Source organism: Patiria miniata, unplaced genomic scaffold (assembly GCF_015706575.1).
Source record: "Patiria miniata isolate m_02_andy unplaced genomic scaffold, ASM1570657v1 HiC_scaffold_24, whole genome shotgun sequence".
In the NCBI taxonomy this organism is placed as follows: Eukaryota; Metazoa; Echinodermata; class Asteroidea; order Valvatida; family Asterinidae; genus Patiria; species Patiria miniata.
In genome coordinates, this window is record NW_024037063.1 from 11,110,467 (window position 1) to 11,129,609 (window position 19,143).

A 19,143-nucleotide genomic window follows, 5' to 3' on the forward strand; every position below is an offset into this window, starting at 1 on the left:
CTGTGCCCGTTACAACCAACGTCAACCCACCGCGCGAATGTGCATGTGGTTTGCGGTCTATCACGCAGTCTGTAATGTGTAGGCCTACCAGGACAGTAGGTAATGTCTTCACCGTAATGTACGGTATGAATCTTAACTGAAAGATGACAATTTTCAGGTGGCGCGGGTATTAGTTCAGGCATAAAAGCAGACGCAGTTGTCCAACCAGATATTCGTTTTTTTTAAGGTCGGTTTGGTTTCAGGTCGGATGGGATCGGTTTTTGCTGGAACTTTTGTCGGGTCAGATTAGGGAAGTTCAGATCGGTTTATATCTATAACAACGTATCTATAACTTGCTGCAGCAAGTTACTCCTCCCATGACACACTCACCTACTCACCCTGATCATATTCCTAGCTCTCTCTCCTGCAGTAGCTGCTGCTGCAACTGCTACTGCAGCAAGTTACTCCTCCCATGACACACTCACCTACTCACCCTGATTATATTCCTAGCTCTCTGTGCCTGCTCAACAGCCTTCATTCTCTCCTGCAGTAGCTGCTGCTGCAACTGCTACGCGTTACTCCTCCCATGACACACTCACCTACTCACCCTGATCATATTCCTAGCTGTCTGTGCCTGCTCAGCAGCCTTTATTCTCCCCTGCAGTAGCTGCTGCTGCAACTGCTACTGCAGCAAATTACTCCTCCCATGACCCACTCACCTACTCACCCTGATCATATTCCTAGCTATCTGTGCCTGCTCTGCAGCCTACATTCTCCCCTGCAGTAGCTGCTGCTGCAACTGCTACTGCAGCAAATTACTCCTCCCATGACCCACTCACCTACTCACCCTGATCATATTCCTAGCTCTCTGTGCCTGCTCAGCAGCCTTCATTCTCTCCTGCAGTAGCTGCTGCTGTTGCTCCGTGTTGGTCCTCTCCAGTTGTGTCTGTCGCTGTCGAGCCTCGATCAGTTCCTGCTGTAGCGCATCATGCCTGCCTTTGAACCAGGAATGAGCCTCCTGAAGATTAGCTGTTATCTGAAGACAAAAGTGACATCAGCATTGACCAGTGACCAGATTATTTTTAATGGAGCTATACTATATTGAATTACCGTGTGGTCTAGCGGTGGAGCACAGGATACTTGATCAAGAGGTTGGGGGTTCGAGCCCCACCATGACCATGCGTGTTGTGCCCTTGAGTAAGGCACTTTACCTCAATTACTCCTCTCAACCCAGGTGTTAAATGGGTACCGGCATTGTTCAATGCTGGGAAAGTAAGGCGGACAGGCTAAATACCCCCTGTTCACTTACCGGGAGCCGCTTTCAATTGAGCCCCTCTTTTATCGGCTCCCGCTTGAAAAGAAAGCGGGTGACCTGTTTCTACAAACCGTCCCACGGTTGGCACTCCCGGCTCCCGATACAAATAACCGTTTTTATAACAATGAATCCTGCGGTTTCATACCCCTCATTGGCGGCTTCTACTCACCGACTGCAAAGACCTGGTACATTGCTAATCCTCTGATCTTTTGTCTGCCCTAAACATACAAGCCCCACTGCAAACCGTCACCATGCACGGCTGTACCGTGTGCGTTCATGCGTGGACCGTCTCCCGCTTTGGCTTGAAGGGTCCCACACTTCCTCAATAACAATACCGTCCCACGGTAAATGAACAGGGGGTATTTAGCCCGCCCGCCTAACAGACTCGCTGTAGAGGAGGTGTGGCGATCCCCCACAGCAGCATTTCATGGACTCGACTCTGGCCCAATCGCTAACGAACACAGGTTCGTCCCCTTTACCTTTACCTACCGTGCAACTATTTAAAGCTATAGTCCATCATTTGCAGCCATCCGAAAAGTAAGTGGCAAATTTTTGTTGAAAAACATACTTGGTTGAAAGATAGTAAGGGGACTAAACTCCCTGTGAAATTATTCTTTCTGGCAAGCTGTCATTTTGAAGTAATCAACGAAAGAAGGCCTTTTCAACGGTGCTTCTTAAGACGCACCGTAGGAAATTTAAATTAGTAGTTCGTTTTGTTATTCGGCGAAGCGCGCGCAAGCATTGGCACGACGCACACGCGGTTGCTATAATTTGTCGAATCAGTGCGCGACATCGCGTAGTTGCAATCGGCTCAGCGAGAACGTGTTTCGGATGCTGAATTCAGGCCCGATTCAAAACATGATTCAGCAACTTTTGATTTGAAATTGAGATCCTAGAATGCTGTTTTTCTCGGAATATACAGCTGAAGCTGAGCTGAAACTTCATCAGGTTAGATGTTCAGTACCCTTCTTTACATTTTGAGCACTTTTGTTGCTTCAAAAGAACAAAATACACAAATTACACATGATGGAAAATATCTTTAAAGGAATGTTATCACTGCTCACCTGGATTGATTCATTGCTAGCTTCCAGCAGTTTCTCCTCAGCATCAGTCTTCTCTACCTGTAGTCTGACCAGAGCCTCCTGGAGGCCCTTGGCCTGCTTCTGTAGATGGACTCGCTCCTTCTCTACCTGCCGGTCTTTCTTCCTGGTTAAAACAAAATTACACATTACAAAACTCAAATACCCACAACTCAATTCATTTATTTGTAATTTAATTTGATTTTTAAGAGAAGACTTTTTCATTGATGCCGCATATAAAAAAAAAAAAAAAAATTGGTAAAGGTTGGTCGTGTGACTAAAAAAAAGTTGATTCACCATCAGTTTTAAAATGCTCTAGAGCTGAAGCAACAGAAAGGGATATAGTAGGGAAGTAAAAGCTCTTGTATGTTTCTGACCTGGTGCTGCTTGACAAGCTATCCTGAACCTTAGACAGAGCCTCTAGGTCAGCTTGAAGCCCTGCCACTTGCTTGACAAAGTTGGAGATAGTCTTAGCCTGCTCGCTGTTCTTACGAGTGTACTCTCGCTTTGCTGCTTCCATCTCAGATAATTGGTGACTGATGCCTTTGATCTGCAGAAATCACACAACATTGTCTATTAAAGGGACATGATAGTGACTGCCCAAAACTGTCTATAATTACTCATTGTTACATATTGTGTCAAGGATACGGTAGTTTCATTGGTCTGGTAGGGTCATGAGTCACGTTTGGTAAGTGGTGCATCATATACATCACTTAAAAATTCAAATATTAACTTCCAAGAGTACAACTGACTGTGGTCCTCAAAACTTCCCAGGGAAAGACTTGATCTACTGCCTAAAAAGTTCCAGCAAAATACTCACTGTACTGCACGAAGCTTATATTTCCCCCACAACATTTTCATGGAATATAAGAATTGATGAAAAATATCAACACTGGGTTTTGCAGATGTGTGCACTAGTAAGCAGGAGGTTGTGGGTTCAAATCCCACCAGGGAAACCTTTTTTCCCTTCACAAGCTCTCTGACAACAACAATAACAATTCTTATAAGATATCATTTGTGAGAGGCCAAATCAAATATGAGTCTCCCTGAAGGAAAATTCAAACCAAACAAGAAATTTGTGGTCACACTAAGTGAAAGGAAATTGTTATTGTGAGTTGGTTGTGATTCAGTGAATAACTGGTAGAAAAGTAATGTTTGGACAGTACGCTCTGCCCATAGTCAGGAAACTTGCCTTCATGTTATGTCAATACAAATTTACACTTAATGCTTACTTCACCATGCAGATCTTCAAATCTTATCAAAAACGAAGTTCCAAAATGTGATTTGAGGCAACTTTCCTGTCCAGCTTGAAGCCATACATGTACCTTCTCTGTCATCTCTGCGTTGGTCTTCCTCAGCCTACTACAGCTCTCTAGTTGTGCCTTCTGACTGCTGATCCTATCTCGCTGCTTGCTGCAGGTTTCTTCTAAGCTAGCCACCTTGGCGTGGAGCTCTGCATTGGCCTGGGACAGGTCTTTGATCCTCCTCGTCAGGTCCTGGTGGGCCTGCTGCAGCTGGCTCACCTCCTTGGTAGCATTCTTGAGGGATGTGTCTCGCTTGGTGGCTAGTTGGAGCTGGAGGGATTGCAGCTGGTCTCTGGATCCCTCCAGCTGGGCTTGAAGATCAGACTTTTCCCTCTCCCTAAAGTTTCAAGAAGGGTGTATCCAAAAAGGTAATCCAAGAATATCAGCGTGGGATTTGAAAACAATATCAAATCATGTAATTGCGTCAGGGAGATGAGAAATTCCACAATATGATTGATTGTGGTACCCACTGCTACATCAGATGCAAACTGGTCAGCCGACACTAGCAAGCTCGTTGGTTGAGTAGTAAGCAGGTAAGACGTCTGCGCTTTGTAAGCAGGAGGTCGTGGGTTTGAGTCCAACCCGAGTAATTAGTCTGTGAATTTTTGTCTCACCAGCTCTCTGCTCAGACAGCACTGAGTATGCAGTCCTCATGATTTAACATTGGTGCATGGCAAAAAGAATTAAACAATTATGATAACTGTCAGTGTGGTTGCATCTTAAGAAGTTGTTTATCAGCTTCCTAGTTATAGTGCTTTACATGCATCCTGACATTCATGGATGACTGCGCACCACTGATTTCAGAACAAAAGTTTTTTGCCAAATTGTTCAGGTTTATGTGTGGCTTAAAGTTTGCCAACAATCATGATGCTCATCTATGTTGACTGTGTTGGCCTCCCCTTTCAATTATCAAATAGAAAAACGGATAAAATAGGGGAAAATAAGGACAAGGACAGCAGAAGTATTGAGTTTGTTCGACATTACACGTACCTTGTTTCTTGTAGCAGTTTGTACTTATGATTGCGTTTCTGTAGCTGATTCTGTATCCTCTCGGTAGTTGCTTGTAGCTTCCCATTTGTTTGTAGCAACTCATCCACCGTCTGACCAAGTTTACTCTTCTCTGCTAACGCTCTGTCCAGATCAGATCGTAGGCTGTCCAACTGCAATATCATTTGAACTTCATTATTTGAACAATATTTAGTTTGACATAGAAAATCCACTGAAGTGAGATTCGAATCCACGACTTTCAGAATACTGCACCAGTGCTCTACCAACTTAAAGCCCTGTGTTGGCTGTCTCCTATCTGCCAATGATTTTGTTCTCTGAGTGCACGTCAGAAGCATAAACTCATACATACCCTGTGGACAGGAATTATGCCTAAAGTCACGATGCTAACTGAATAGACCTTATGCGTTAAGGCGGAGTTACGGGGCAATGGTTTTGTATTGCTTGGGTACGCATGAGTAAACATTTTGTGTAATTAAAATAAAAAGAGAAAAGAAAAAATTTACAAAAAGGTCTACAAAGGAACAAAGGGATAATTAATGTGCTTTTAATTTTGATTATCAAAAATAAAGCACGAGAAGAAACTGACCATGTTCACTTATCAGTGAATCTGGTTGTTTCAGTTTGTGGTTGATTGATGCGCATCATTTGAAAACTGAAAACTAGAATCTAGATATTTTCATCGGCAGACATTTGACACCAAGGTATTTTGATATAGTGGAACGTCGCTATGCCAAACACCACTATACCGAACATTCAGCCATACCGAGCACCATGCTTGGCTCCAGATTTGTGTGTACAAAATGTACCAAACATTGTTGTTGAAAAATGTCAACAGACAAGAAGAGCTACAAGTGGCTATTTTTTCCCAAAGGAAAAGAAGGGGAAAGCCAACTTTTGCTGTAGGCAGTCAGTTCAAAAACTGTGTAATTACATGATTCAATAGTTGGCACGTGTTCAAAGTTGTCTTTCAGTAACTACCAGGGCATGCAGGGTGAAGTTCTGAGGGCGCTATTTATTGAAAAGTGAGTACCAGAGCACCAGCAGCTTAAAATCGCTATACTAAAGAATCGCTATTACAAACAATTTCTGTGGATCCTCCGATGTTCATTATAGTGGCGTTCCACGAACTGTATCAAAAAAAATTATACAAGTGCAATGAGCTTCACAAAAATCAACTGTGCACTATTCACTCAAATACAGATCCCTTGACATTGTAGCTGGGAATCTGTTCTTGCAAAAACTTTCTGGTACCAATTCTTACCTGGGTCCCTTCCAGTGTTTCCACGGTAACCAGCTTTTCTGTCAACTTCTCTACCTCCCTCTGGAGTGATCCCATTGTCTTTTGCCTGCTCTGCCTGTAGCATATTTAAAAACGGAAACATCCTAACAATTGAAACATTCAGTTCTGAAGTAGAGAAGTTTCCAAGACCTCTTATTTTTTTAATCAATTATTTCAACTTTCAGCGACAAAAGTCAAAGAACTAGCTTCGTTATTCAATGGAAGAGAGGGGATCTTTATAGTTGACTTAAAGGTTTTCACATCTGCTATTCTAGGGGATAGAAGTTGTTATGGTTTGACACACCCGTGCGTGATAACCCGCCGCTGCGATAACCCGCTGCACGAAAAAGCGTTATCAGGACCAACCATATCATCCACAAACCGTCAGTAACAACTTCTAGGCCAATTGGTATTGGTTGTGTAATGCACGTGCACCCGTTTGGCCTAATATATGCAGCGCGCATTCAAAAATATTAAGAGTAGTTCCGAAGCAAACTCTCAAATTTCTTCTATTAATGAAAAAGATGCAGCAAGACTTTTGTGCAATTTCACTGGTCAGCTCTTTTGTTGTGTGTTAGTATGTTTGGGACTGAAAATGGACCGTAATTATACTGACTAGTGTAAACCCATGACCACCCCATCCCTTACCACCCTTCCCCTACCCTACCCCTACCATGTCCCTTCTTACCTCTCATTCCTGAGTGACGATAGCTCGCTATCCTTACATCCTAGTACCATCTGTAGATTCTCCATGGCCATCTATACTGACTAGTGTAAACCCATGACCACCCCATCCTTTACCACCCTTCCTCTACCCTACCCCTACCATGTCCCTTCTTACCTCTCATTCCTGATTGACGATAGCTCGCTATCCTTGCATCCTATTCCATCTGTAGATTCTCCATGGCCATCTATACCGACCAGTGTAAACCCATGACCACCCCATCCTTTACCACCCTTCCCCTACCCCACCCCTACCATGTCCCTTCTTACCTCTCATTCCTGATTGACGATAGCTCACTATCCTAACGTCCTAGTACCATCTGTAGATTCTCCATGGCCATCTATACTGACTAGTGTAAACCCAAGACCACCCCATCCTTTACCACCCTTCCCCTACCCTACCCTACCCCTACCCATGTCCCTTCTTACCTCTCATTCCTGAGTGACGATAGCTCGCTATCCTAACATCCTAGTACCATCTGTAGATTCTCCATGGCCATCTATACTGACTAGTGTAAACCCATGACCACCCCATCCTTTACCACCCTTCCCCTACCCCACCCTACCATGTCCCTTCTTACCTCTCATTCCTGATTGACGATAGCTCACTATCCTTACGTCCTAGTTCCATCTGTAGATTCTCCATGGCCATCTATACTGACTAGTGTAAACCCATGACCACCCCATCCTTTACCACCCTTCCTCTACCCTACCCCTACCATGTCCCTTCTTACCTCTCATTCCTGAGTGACGATAGCTCGCTATCCTTGCGTCCTAGTTCCATCTGTAGGTTCTCTACAGCCGTCTGCAGCTGTTTATGAGATGCCACGACTCCTTCTAAGGTTGCCGCAATCTTGGCCTGGTCGGTCTTTGCATCAGCGAGGCTTCTTTGGAAGCTTGCTGCCTGAATAAATCCCAAAAGAGACAGTGAGAACATGGAGATCTCTGACAGACCAAAGTCTGAACAAACATGTACATGTACCTGAAGTTTGAGAACAGCACGACAAAGAGAACAACAGATTCATTGTTGTCCCCGAACAGCGATATTTTGTTGAGAATGGTCCCTGCATGTGCTGTGTGTTCACCTTATTGTTAAAACCTAGATTACTCTTTCAATCCACCCACTTGCATTTTGATTCTTTTGTCTGCTCGACATGTGTTGTTCTTGTATCAAATATGCATTGCCCACAACGCTGAACCATTGGAAGCAATTTTGTTATCGAAATGAAAACTTGGAAATTGGGGAGAAGTGAGTTTTATCAAATGGCAGCCAAAATCACAGCCCCTTTTCCTAAAATGAAATATAATGCAGTGTACAATCAAATGACATAGACACATATTTTTTATTCTGGGTTTTAGAGCAATTTTAAGAATGATTTGTTAAAATTTAATTCATATGCTTAAGAAGTTCCCTTTTCCATATTGAGATGACAGCTCTTGTTGCTTGCCAATGGACCTTATTCTTGAGGAAGCCATTTTGGTCGTGTTCCCTGAATGCATTTTATACATTGTGAACTGTTAAATGCAACAGTGCCAGACTATTTATGCATTATAGCCTCACTTGCAATTTTTTTTTTAAAGTGGCTTAAAACATTAGGGTATGTTAAATCACAATGTTTAAATTATTCATCAGAGCAAACTGCTATTAATGTGTAATTAACTTTCATGTAATTGCTTTCATATCTCTTCGCAAGTCCCCAAAATGAAGATTTTACCTCAATTTCAATTTAATATGGCCGAATTGTGAATAAAGCCCATGCTGAAATAGTGTTGATTTTAGTTTTACATGTGCAAGGAGACGTGTTTACCAATGTAGAATAGCTAACTCTCAGTTCTCAAAACCTTTGTCTCACAAAAGATTACACGGTGGTGTAACGCAAACTCAAATGGCCAACATTCAAATTCCAGTCTCTGGAATAAAGGCCACAGATACATTTTGAACGCTTGGTTAGTTAGTACACACCCACATGATTCATTTTTGTAAATTTTTTGTATAGTAGAATTGTTTGTATTTCACCTTTTGTTTTTCCCTGTCCTGCATGACCTGGAGTTGACCTTGTAACCTTTGACATTCCTGCAAGACTTCATCTCTTGCCTGGATAGCCAGACTGAAATCTTTCTCCTTTCTGCCAGAAAGCTCCTGCTCCTATTGAAAAAACAAACAATGGAAACCACAAACATCTTAATCAAGGACGAGGTAACTTACGCCTGTGCATTAACAGTAAGGTGAGAACACCTGTAGTCAAACGATGGTCAAAACGTCATCACAAATGTTCTTGGTCGTTCTGGCTTCCTGCCGTCCACAAACATGTGCAATGCTATCATAACCAGGGTTGCAACCACACAGTTGACTGGACTATCCTCACAGTTGACTGGACTATCCTTGACTATTAAACCAGCGTTCAATCAGAGTTTAACTATAGAACTACAGTCAACCATGTTTTGACTAATAGTCAAAACATAGTTGACTATAGCTCCTAATTGAATGTGCTCAAATTACAGAACTCATTCAATGGAATCATTTCTGATACTTCTTGCTAGGGTTAAGACAACCCCACACCTGATGCCAAACCAAAATTGACCCAATATCTGCTTTCAGACTAGGTTGAGTCTCGTCTTTGAGTCCAATCAAAGACAATCCCCGACATGCAACTACAGCTTGACATTTTATCAACTGGCGATGGTTTTGCTACGAATGCCCTTCAGATGTTTTTAATAGTGATTACTGATTCACAGATACCTGATCTTGCGTTAACCATAAAATGAAGTCTGAGACTGTTTGAGTTATAGTCGTGTTCCCTAACGTGGCGCACTTCGAAGCTTACCCAACTTTCCTCGTGTAGTGTTGCCAAACCTCAAATTCATGCAGTAAAATACTGGTACTTTTACCTTATTAATGCTTGCTACATGTATTTAAACTCTGTGAACAATTTCGGTTTCATAAAATTTAATCCGAAATTCAAAAACGGTGGCGTCCGGAAATTGGGCTCAAATTTGCGGAGCGTTCCCTAACGTGGCGCACTTAAGCAAATCTCGGAAAATTCCAAATTAACATTTAAGAATTTCTGTACATGTGATAAATTCTGATGAATCATTATTATCTCTACTTACATACCCAGCCAGAGGTTTGTCAGAAAATTATTTTCTTATTTTTTGGGGCATTTTCAAAGGGTTCACTTTGCACTTTAAAATAAAATTGGAAAATAACGCCAAAATAACCTTTTCTTTTAATTTTGTAACGGGTAAATAAACTCGCGATTTATAAATGGGAGTGTTTAGAACTTGCTAAAGTTTCACTTTTTGTGAAATTTCAGTTAAAAACTTTTCCTCTAGCTAGGCGTTACAGGCGAAAAATCAAAGTGCGCCACGTTGGGGGCCGCGCCACGTTAGGGTACATCAACAATATAGTGAAGTTGGATAACAAATCACTGGTGTTAATGTGGTGGTAATCACTGGTGGTAATTTACCTGTCTCAATTTACTCTCCAGTCGCTGCATGGTGACTTTGACTGAACTCAACTCACTCGTAGTCTGTTAAAAAAAAAGAGAATTTTGTTGTTGTTGTGAGTTACAAAATGGTGTCGGACTTTTATCACGCTGAAAACTTGCTTTTTATAACCATGCACACAAGCTGGCCCACGTGTACGACCGCCTCCTGTCGTGTGACCAAGCCTGGTCACGTGATGGGACACGTGAGGGCCTCAACAACACCAGTTGATAAAGACACCATGATGGTGTCCCAAGCTCCTGATACGAGCTCTGTAACCAAAGTCTCAAAAAGGTATCTTTTATTTAATTGATATAATAATGGGACAGGAAACGAACTTTCATGCTCGATTGCTTTTTATAGTATTGGGTAAGTCCATATATTTGTTACATCTGATAGAAGATTTTGTCAATTTAGGGCACATTTTTTCCAGAGTGATTTTGTAAAGCAAAGTACCTGCCAAACATATAAAAATAGTTTGAAGTCAATTTTAATGATAATTGCATTGCAAATTGCACAGGTCAGGAGTAACAGGGACACAGAAATGTCACACGTTTGGACCCCAAATGTACGGACTGATCATGATCCCATAAATACTTACATGCGCACTACTTCACTTTTAAAGACAAAATCGTTTTGTGAAACTTGGAGCATGAATACCCCAAATTTTTCCAGAACTTTCTGTTTATTTTTCTCAATGATTTTCAAGGTATTTTTAAAACTCCGTCCACCACAAACAAACTCACTTCGTTTTTGACAATATTTTGTTCCAAATTCAATTCTTCTTTTTCATTCCTTAAACAAGCGATCAATAACACCGTTATCGCACATACTGGAAGAGGGAGTGCATCTGCTCAATGTATCAATTTTTAAGTAAGTAAACTGTACGTAACGGCAAAGACACTGGTCTTTTTTCAATTGTTTGCGTCATGCTTAAGCCAATGTGCACATGTTCAAAACGACGTAAACAATAGAAAAGGACTAGTCTGCTTGCTGACACCAAGCGTCTCAAAACTCTCGGATTAATTTCACTCTGTTTTAATCGTTTTAATGTACTACATGTATTTTAATTGGTGTCACCGTGATTTATAATGTAAAATAACTGTTTTTATGTGATTTTTTTAATGTTTCCAATTGCCAATGGACCAAGATTATCTGTAGTTTTATAATTCGGATACAATAAAGAATCCTCTCCTATCCTATTCATTTGCATTGTTTGTACATGTACCTTGGCATACTGTGCCTGCATGGCTGCATTAGCCTTCTGTAGCTGCAATCCCTCAGTCCTTGCACTAGCTAATGACTGTAGTTCCTCCTGTAACTGGGCCACGCGGCTCTGTAATCTCCCCTTGTCATAGGCCAGACGGTTCTTACTGTCTAGTAGCTCAGCCATCGTTGATTGGACCTTCTGCTGTGCATCCTGGGATACACATAGTGATGTGGCATAGTGTTACTCGATATGTCAAACAATGCACAATGTTCCAAACTGTTTTTCCCAAATAAGCCAGTTCTGTAATCCAACTAGGCAAGTACAACTTCAATATTTTAACAATTTTTCTCTTGACAATCAACTGTAATGCACACCAGGGGTGTGAGTGACCGCTGATAAAAATAGCTGAAAACAGCTGACAAAGGTGTAAAAAAAAGCTGAACTTTGGAAATCTCCTATACTTTTGTACACAGCAAGTGAAGGAAAAAAGCTGAAATCCAAAACAAAAAAAGCTGAAATCAGCTTTAAAGCTGAAATTTCACACCCCTGGCACACAAAGCCACAGAAGGTGCCAACAACATGGAAGAAAATTTTCTGTTTTGTGGTACAAAATTTAAAACACATTGGACCGCACCATTTTTTTTATGATCGCATTTTTGTTTTAGAACTTTAATTTCATATTCTAATTGACTGTACAGAAAATTGCAGACTGCAGATTCGGTGACCATTGCTCCCATAGACTTGTATACATACATTTATCATCGGTGATTATTTAAAACTGAAAAGGGTCGCACATCAGTATGCTCATATGAAGTTGGAACATCGAACTGGCATACTGATTCTATACTAGGCTTATTTCTACAATCAGTAAAACCTGCTTTCGTTTGGATCTTGTAAATAAGCGCCCCCTACATTTGTCGCGCAGACTGCATACCTGTTGCTGCTCCAATGCCGCGATGCGTTCCATCAATCGTCTGTTCTCCTCCATCAAGTATTGCTTGTCCTGTCCAAGACTTGTCAGCTCCAACTGCAGGAAAAAAAACCCAAGACAAAACAGAGGACTGGGGGTTAAGTCTAGGTAACACCAGATAGCATTAGTTAATGGTAGAGGATTTACACAATTACACAATGGTGCAACTCCATGAACGTAACATTTTACTCCATTGTGCAACAACTTACAACACATTACATGAAAGTTAAATAGTGCATTATCTAAGTACTTAACTTATGCAATAATTAATGGACATAACTTAAGTAACTTGACTGACACAAGTTTGTGCACACCATCAGACCATGCAAGAATGAATGGTTAATTACCTTAGACTGGGCAAGTTCCTTCTGGAGTTTCTCTGTCTCCTCTGACATGCCATCTACAGCCAGATTGACCTATCAACAATGAGCAAATCCGTAAAAATGGAGACATTAAAATTAACATGGCATGGTTATAAAAGCAAAAAGCATAACAAGATGACTTTAGTCCATTGATACTGTATGTCAATTGACATACATGTATGAAGTCCATTACAAGTCCATCACAAGCCCAGTCACAAGCCCAGTCACAAGTCCCAAGTCCAGTCACAAGTCCAAAGTCCAGTCACAAGTCCCAAGTCCAGTCACAAGTCCCAAGTCCAGTCACAAGTCCAGTCACAAGTCCAATCACAAGTCACAAGTCCAGTCACAAGTCCAGTCACAAGTCCAGTCACAAGTCCATCACAAGTCCAGTTACAAGTCCAGTCACAAGTCCAATCATAAGTCCAATCACAAGTCCAATAGCGAGTCCAATCACAAGTCAATTCACAAGTCCAATCACAAGTCCAATCGCGAGTCCAATCACAAGTCCAATCACAAGTCCAATCACAGGTCTAATCACAAGTCCAATCACAAGTCCAATCACAAGTCAATTCACAAGTCCAATCACAAGTCCAATAGCGAGTCCAATCACAAGTCAATTCACAAGTCCAATCACAAGTCCAATCGCGAGTCCAATCACAAGTCCAATCACAAGTCCATCACAAGTCCAATCACAAGTCCATCACAAGTCCAATCACAAGTCTAATCAAAAGTCCAATCATAAGTCCAATCACAAGTCCAATCGCGAATCCAATCACAAGTCCAATCACAAGTCCAATCACAAGTCAATTCACAAGTCCAATCACAAGTCCAATCGCGAGTCAAATCACAAGTCCAATCACAAGTCCAATCACAAGTCCAATCATAAGTCCAATCACAAGTCCAATCACAAGTCCAATCGCGAATCCAATCACAAGTCCAATCACAAGTCCAATCGCGAGTCCAATCATAAGTCCAATCACAAGTCCAATCGCGAGTCCAATCACAAGTCAATTCACAAGTCCAATCACAAGTCCAATCACAAGTCAATTCACAAGTCCAATCACAAGTCCAATCACAAGTCCAATCACAAGTCAATTCACAAGTCCAATCACAAGTCCAATCGCGAGTCCAATCACAAGTCCAATCACAAGTCCAATCGCGAGTCAAATCACAAGTCCAATCACAAGTCCAATCACAAGTCCAATCACAAGTCCAATCACAAGTCCAATCGCGAATCCAATCACAAGTCCAATCACAATTCCAATCGTGAGTCCAATCATAAGTCCAATCACAAGTCCAATCGCGAGTCCAATCACAAGTCAATTCACAAGTCCAATCACAAGTCCAATCGCGAGTCCAATCACAAGTCCAATCACAAGTCCATCACAAGTCCAATCACAAGTCCATCACAAGTCTAATCACAAGTCTAATCAAAAGTCCAATCACAAGTCCAATCACAAGTCCAATCACAAGTCCAATCACAAGTCCAATCACAAGTCCAATCATAAGTCCAATCACAAGTCCAATCACAAGTCCAATCGCGAATCCAATCACAAGTCCGATCACAAGTCCAATCACAAGTCAATTCACAAGTCCAATCACAAGTCCATCACAAGTCCAATCACAAGTCCATCACAAGTCTAATCACAAGTCTAATCAAAAGTCCAATCACAAGTCCAATCACAAGTCCAATCACAAGTCCAATCACAAGTCCAATCACAAGTCCAATCATAAGTCCAATCACAAGTCCAATCACAAGTCCAATCGCGAATCCAATCACAAGTCCGATCACAAGTCCAATCACAAGTCAATTCACAAGTCCAATCACAAGTCCATCACAAGTCTAATCACAAGTCTAATCAAAAAATCGCAATTCCAGTCACAGGTAACAGTGGATGGCCAATGACCAAGGAGTAGCCTTGTCACAGTTCATATCAATAGCTTGCCTCTTGAAATGAAGCTGGCTGACTTGTGATTGACTGAGGACACCTTGATTGCGAGAAGTGACCTTCAACAGTAACTTACCGGTACAGATATATTATTTTTATACATGTACATGTACTTTGTCAGTGACGTTAAAGACGTATTAAAGTCACATGATCAGATATTTCTCATGGTAAGTTGAGGAAATTTGGGCCCCGGCCATCTACTGATTGGCAGTCAGCCATGGGCACTACTGGGATTAAATGTAAACTTGATTGACATTGGTCATCAAAAACTGGCTATGATGCTGGCCCCAATTTATCACCTGATCACCAGCAAGTAAATCGCACCATACAATTATTGTTTTTTATCATACAATGATAATCCTTTTTCTTCCCCAAATATACACATATTCCATCTTCACTGATGTAATGCTACAAACAAATTACATGTACATGTGTACTCACTGCTTAACAATGCTTAATGGAAAACCAGAGCCAAAAATGGCAAGTAGAGCATGCATCAAAATCATTTCACAGTATATACAGTCCACTTTGGATACACTAAAGCACATATGAAAACCTCCCCAAAACATCCTGTCTAGAATCAGTGAAAGGAAAACAAGTTGTAAATTGCATTACTTGTTCACAAACTGATAAAAAAAGATTCCCAATCACAATATAATGGGAGGTGATTTCTAAAGTGTGTTCAACTGAACGGCAGATATACATGTACTACATCATTGATGAAAACATTCCCCAGCCAGTCACAAAACCGACAACTGGGGAAAACACAGTGCATGCTTAAAAGGTATAGGACATCATTTGTCATCTGTGATGCGATCAAGCTAAATGAGTCGTTTGTCGTCTGTGGTCTTTTTTTTATATTTCTTTTTACAGATTTGAAGAGCACAATCTTAGCATTACTGATGTGAAAACCGCATGCTGATACCATCTTTAGTTAAAAAATCATGGAAGTCAGAACACCAAGAGATGTGATGAAGTGATGTGATGAAGTGGCCCTATTTTGGCCTGTATCTCCAAATGAAAGTTCCCGACAAAGGACTCATTTAGCTTGATCGCATCACATTTGTGCATTTTTTTGTTTGACAATGTTTGAGTTAACAAAAGTGCTCAAAATCTAAAGATGGGTGCTTTACAACTAACCTGATGAAGTTTCAGCTCAGTGAATGTTGTATATTCCGAGAAAACAATATTCTAGGATTTGATTCAATTCAAAAGTTGCCGAGTAATGTTTTGAATTGCGCCCGAAATCAGTGTCCGGGACACTTTCTCATTCAGCTGATTGCAGCTATGCGATGTCACGCACCAAAACTGACGAAGAATAGCAACCGTGCGCACGTGTGCGTCATGTCAACGCTTGCGCGCACTCATTCATCGCTTCGCCGAATTAAAAACGAACTACTAATGGAAATTTCCAATAATGTGTCTTTAGACACATTGTTGGAAAAGGCCTTCTTTTATTTTCTTCAAAATGACAGCATGCCAGAAAAAATAATTTCACAGGGAGTTTAGTATCACTACTTTCTTTAAACCAAGTATGTTTTTCAACAATAATTTCATCAGTTACTTTTTGGACAGCTGCAATGATGGACTCTACCTTCAGCTTTAAGAGTATCATCCAATGAAACAGGTATGAAGATTTTTATACGACCTGATAAATTATTAAAGGCAGCAGGATATTGGAAGGTTTCGGTTCTGATGATTTAAGTGGGTAGTGGTTGACATCAACCAGATGCCAATACCTGGGAATCAAACTGGTTTCCTGTGGGGGCAGAAGCTGTGAGTTTACGAGACGTTTTCATGTTTTTCATCCACAGAGGTGCAAATCCCTGGTGATATGGTGAGAATAATGGTGTGGAGATTTCATGTCTTGCCAAAAAGGGGAGAAAATCGACACTCTGGGTTCGGGAGAAAAAAGCTTGATGATTTTTCATTCAGTGGACTGGAAACCAAAGGATCTAACAAAAATCAAGGCAGGGGACGGAAAATAAATGTATGGCTCGAGTTGACATCAAGTCTGTCAAAAGTTAAATCATCAGTTCAAATTGAATTCACTGTTGGAGAGAAATTTACCAACTATTTACAATTTAGCATTTAATTGGAACAATCAAATTTTATAGTGGAATTACAAGCTGATGTGGCAGCTCATTTTTGATTTTGTGTGACCAGATTTTGTGTCTAATTTCACACTCCACACGTTCATTAAAAGCATAACACTTAAATAACAGTGGACGCACAATGACTAAAGAGTGCCATTGTCACAGCTCATCTGCATAGCGTGTAACTTGACACAAGACTAGTTGACTTTGCAACTCTGGCATTTGTCTGGGTAGATCTGTGTTTGGATCAGTGAGGTTTATGAAACCCTTACTTTGTTTCTGGCTTTGTCCTTGCCTCAAGCCCAAGTTTCGCAGGAATTCCTGACATACACCAACCATTCGCCTTCTGTGACAGTACTCTGGGTCCCTGTCCCCATAGATGCAAATTATATGCATGACGTGTATAGGTGTGAATCTTGCCTCGTGAATTCAAAATCACAACGGTTATGGCTGCGCGCAACCAGCCTGTTGCAAAATGGGAATAGGCCGCGCCACAAAATGCAATTTCCGAGGTGATGAGATTCGTTTTTGCTGAATTCGAAAGTGTCTCTGGCAAATATCAGTAAAGAGACGATTTTGCGTACTTTTTGTGGTAAGACAAGAGTGAGTTTTTTTTATAATCGTGTGTTCAATCAACGTCCATGAACAAAGCTAAGCAACAATTCAATAAAAAAATAACCATGATGCACGCGTACAGAGGTGAGCCAATCAATGGCTTTCAATGGGAGCTAGCTACCGGTCCCCATATTTTAGGGGAGGGGGCAGGAAACATGTTACTGTAACAGGAATTGGGGTCTCAATCATTGTCAATAATATCATAAACCAATACTGGAGTTTGTTGAGTCAGGGAACTAAAATCCTGACACTGGAGCCTGAACTCCAAGACTGAGATGAAGCCAGGATTTCATAAACACCTACAGACGTAGTGACTGCATCGAAATCAATTGGATAAAAGGTCTGAAAGATGCATATGAGCTAATCCAGCATTATGGAAGAAAACGTAATGTCCGTGACACAGCCAATTAACCATGATATCTAATTAATGATTCAGAGAAATGATCCAAAACTCCTAGTCTGTAATCTCCTTGACCAAATTACTAGATAATGGATGCATACGATTTGAAATATACATTTTCAGCTTTAAAAGGCAGAGCTTTTAAAGCTCTGTCACCGACATTACATTTTCGTCCATAACGGTGGAATTGCCCACATCTTTAATACTATACAAACTGGGCACGTGTGGTCTAGCGGTGCAGCACAGGACTCATGATCATGAGTCTGGCCCAATTGCTAACAAAAGAGAGATGGGCACTCCGTTCCTGTGAACACAGGTTCGTCGCCTTTACTTTTACCTTTTACACAAATGTACATGTATACAGTTTTTTCTCGTATAGTCAAAAAGTCTTGATTTCAGACTAAAGTCTGAAAAATCTCATGGCTCACAAAATAAGGGGGGGGGGGGGGAAGGAGGGAGGATGGTAATTTGGGCAGTGGCTCATTAGACAAATGACAGAAATGATGCTAGCTATACCTCTTCCAACAGGTGTTCCTTTGCTTTCAAGGTATCTTGGTTGTGGTGCCGCAATGCTGCCAACTCATTGTTTAATTCTTCTAAGGAATTTTCCTGTAAACATATAGGAAACGCAGCAAAGACAAAAACATTAACTTGACCACAAGACTTCTTGATATCAATGTGCCTGTAAAAAGGTACTATACGGGTATATAGGCCTATTGTTAATTTTACTAAGATCGTACAATAACTGCTGAGCTAGATTTACTTAGCTATTGTTTCCACTCTAAAAACTGAATAGCAAGCTCAAAAATATACAATAATATGTATACATGTACCTACGTTTTACACAGACAAAAAGACCCACATTGACATTTTAATCACACTGGAAAAAAGCTGGCAATAGATGGCAGCAATTACTTAATGTTTTTGGGTACATGTTCAAGTGTTGATCTCAGCACATTTCAATGTTTAAGGATTTTAAACAGAAATTGCATCATGTACCCATACACAGTAAATTGCAATAATAAATATGTGCTTGGCTGATTTTAAACAAGTAAAAATAATAATAATAGTGTGTATTTACAAAGAGCACATATCCACCAGGACTGGTGCTCAAGGTGCTACATCATTATTACCCCTGCTCATTGGGCCAATTAAACATTCCAAATACCATCTCAGCTCCCTGGGGAGTATACAGCTCGATGCAGCCTGTTAGGCGCAAGGAAGCTAATTCAATCACAATAACATGAATAACCATGTTTGCCCTCACAGGTACCCATTTACTCCTGGGTGGAGAGAAGCAATGAGTGACAAAGTGCCTTGCCCAAGGCACACGCATGCATAACCCCAGGCTGGACTCAAACCCACAAC

At 41.1% G+C, this 19,143-nt stretch overlaps 1 protein-coding gene across 3 annotated transcripts in view; it reads right to left on the reverse strand.

The window, feature by feature from the left end:
* The window catches only part of LOC119732003 (coiled-coil domain-containing protein 150-like), a 59,043-nt gene that overhangs the window by 1,646 nt on the left and 38,254 nt on the right, over positions 1-19,143 (reverse strand). For 2 of the 3 annotated variants that reach the window (XM_038205352.1, XM_038205351.1), the window contains 13 exons: positions 18,292-18,384; positions 12,701-12,769; positions 12,318-12,410; positions 11,402-11,593; positions 10,155-10,217; positions 8,705-8,833; positions 7,422-7,591; positions 5,947-6,040; positions 4,668-4,837; positions 3,699-4,014; positions 2,751-2,923; positions 2,359-2,500; positions 827-1,015 (listed from right to left, as the gene is read on the reverse strand). In XM_038205352.1, coding sequence (XP_038061280.1) covers positions 827-1,015; positions 2,359-2,500; positions 2,751-2,923; positions 3,699-4,014; positions 4,668-4,837; positions 5,947-6,040; positions 7,422-7,591; positions 8,705-8,833; positions 10,155-10,217; positions 11,402-11,593; positions 12,318-12,410; positions 12,701-12,769; positions 18,292-18,384 — 1,893 coding nt within the window. Of the gene's footprint in view, positions 1-818; positions 1,016-2,358; positions 2,501-2,750; positions 2,924-3,698; positions 4,015-4,667; positions 4,838-5,946; positions 6,041-7,421; positions 7,592-8,704; positions 8,834-10,154; positions 10,218-11,401; positions 11,594-12,317; positions 12,411-12,700; positions 12,770-18,291; positions 18,385-19,143 lie in introns of all 3 variants that reach the window. The other variant, XM_038205353.1, reaches the window with a different exon arrangement.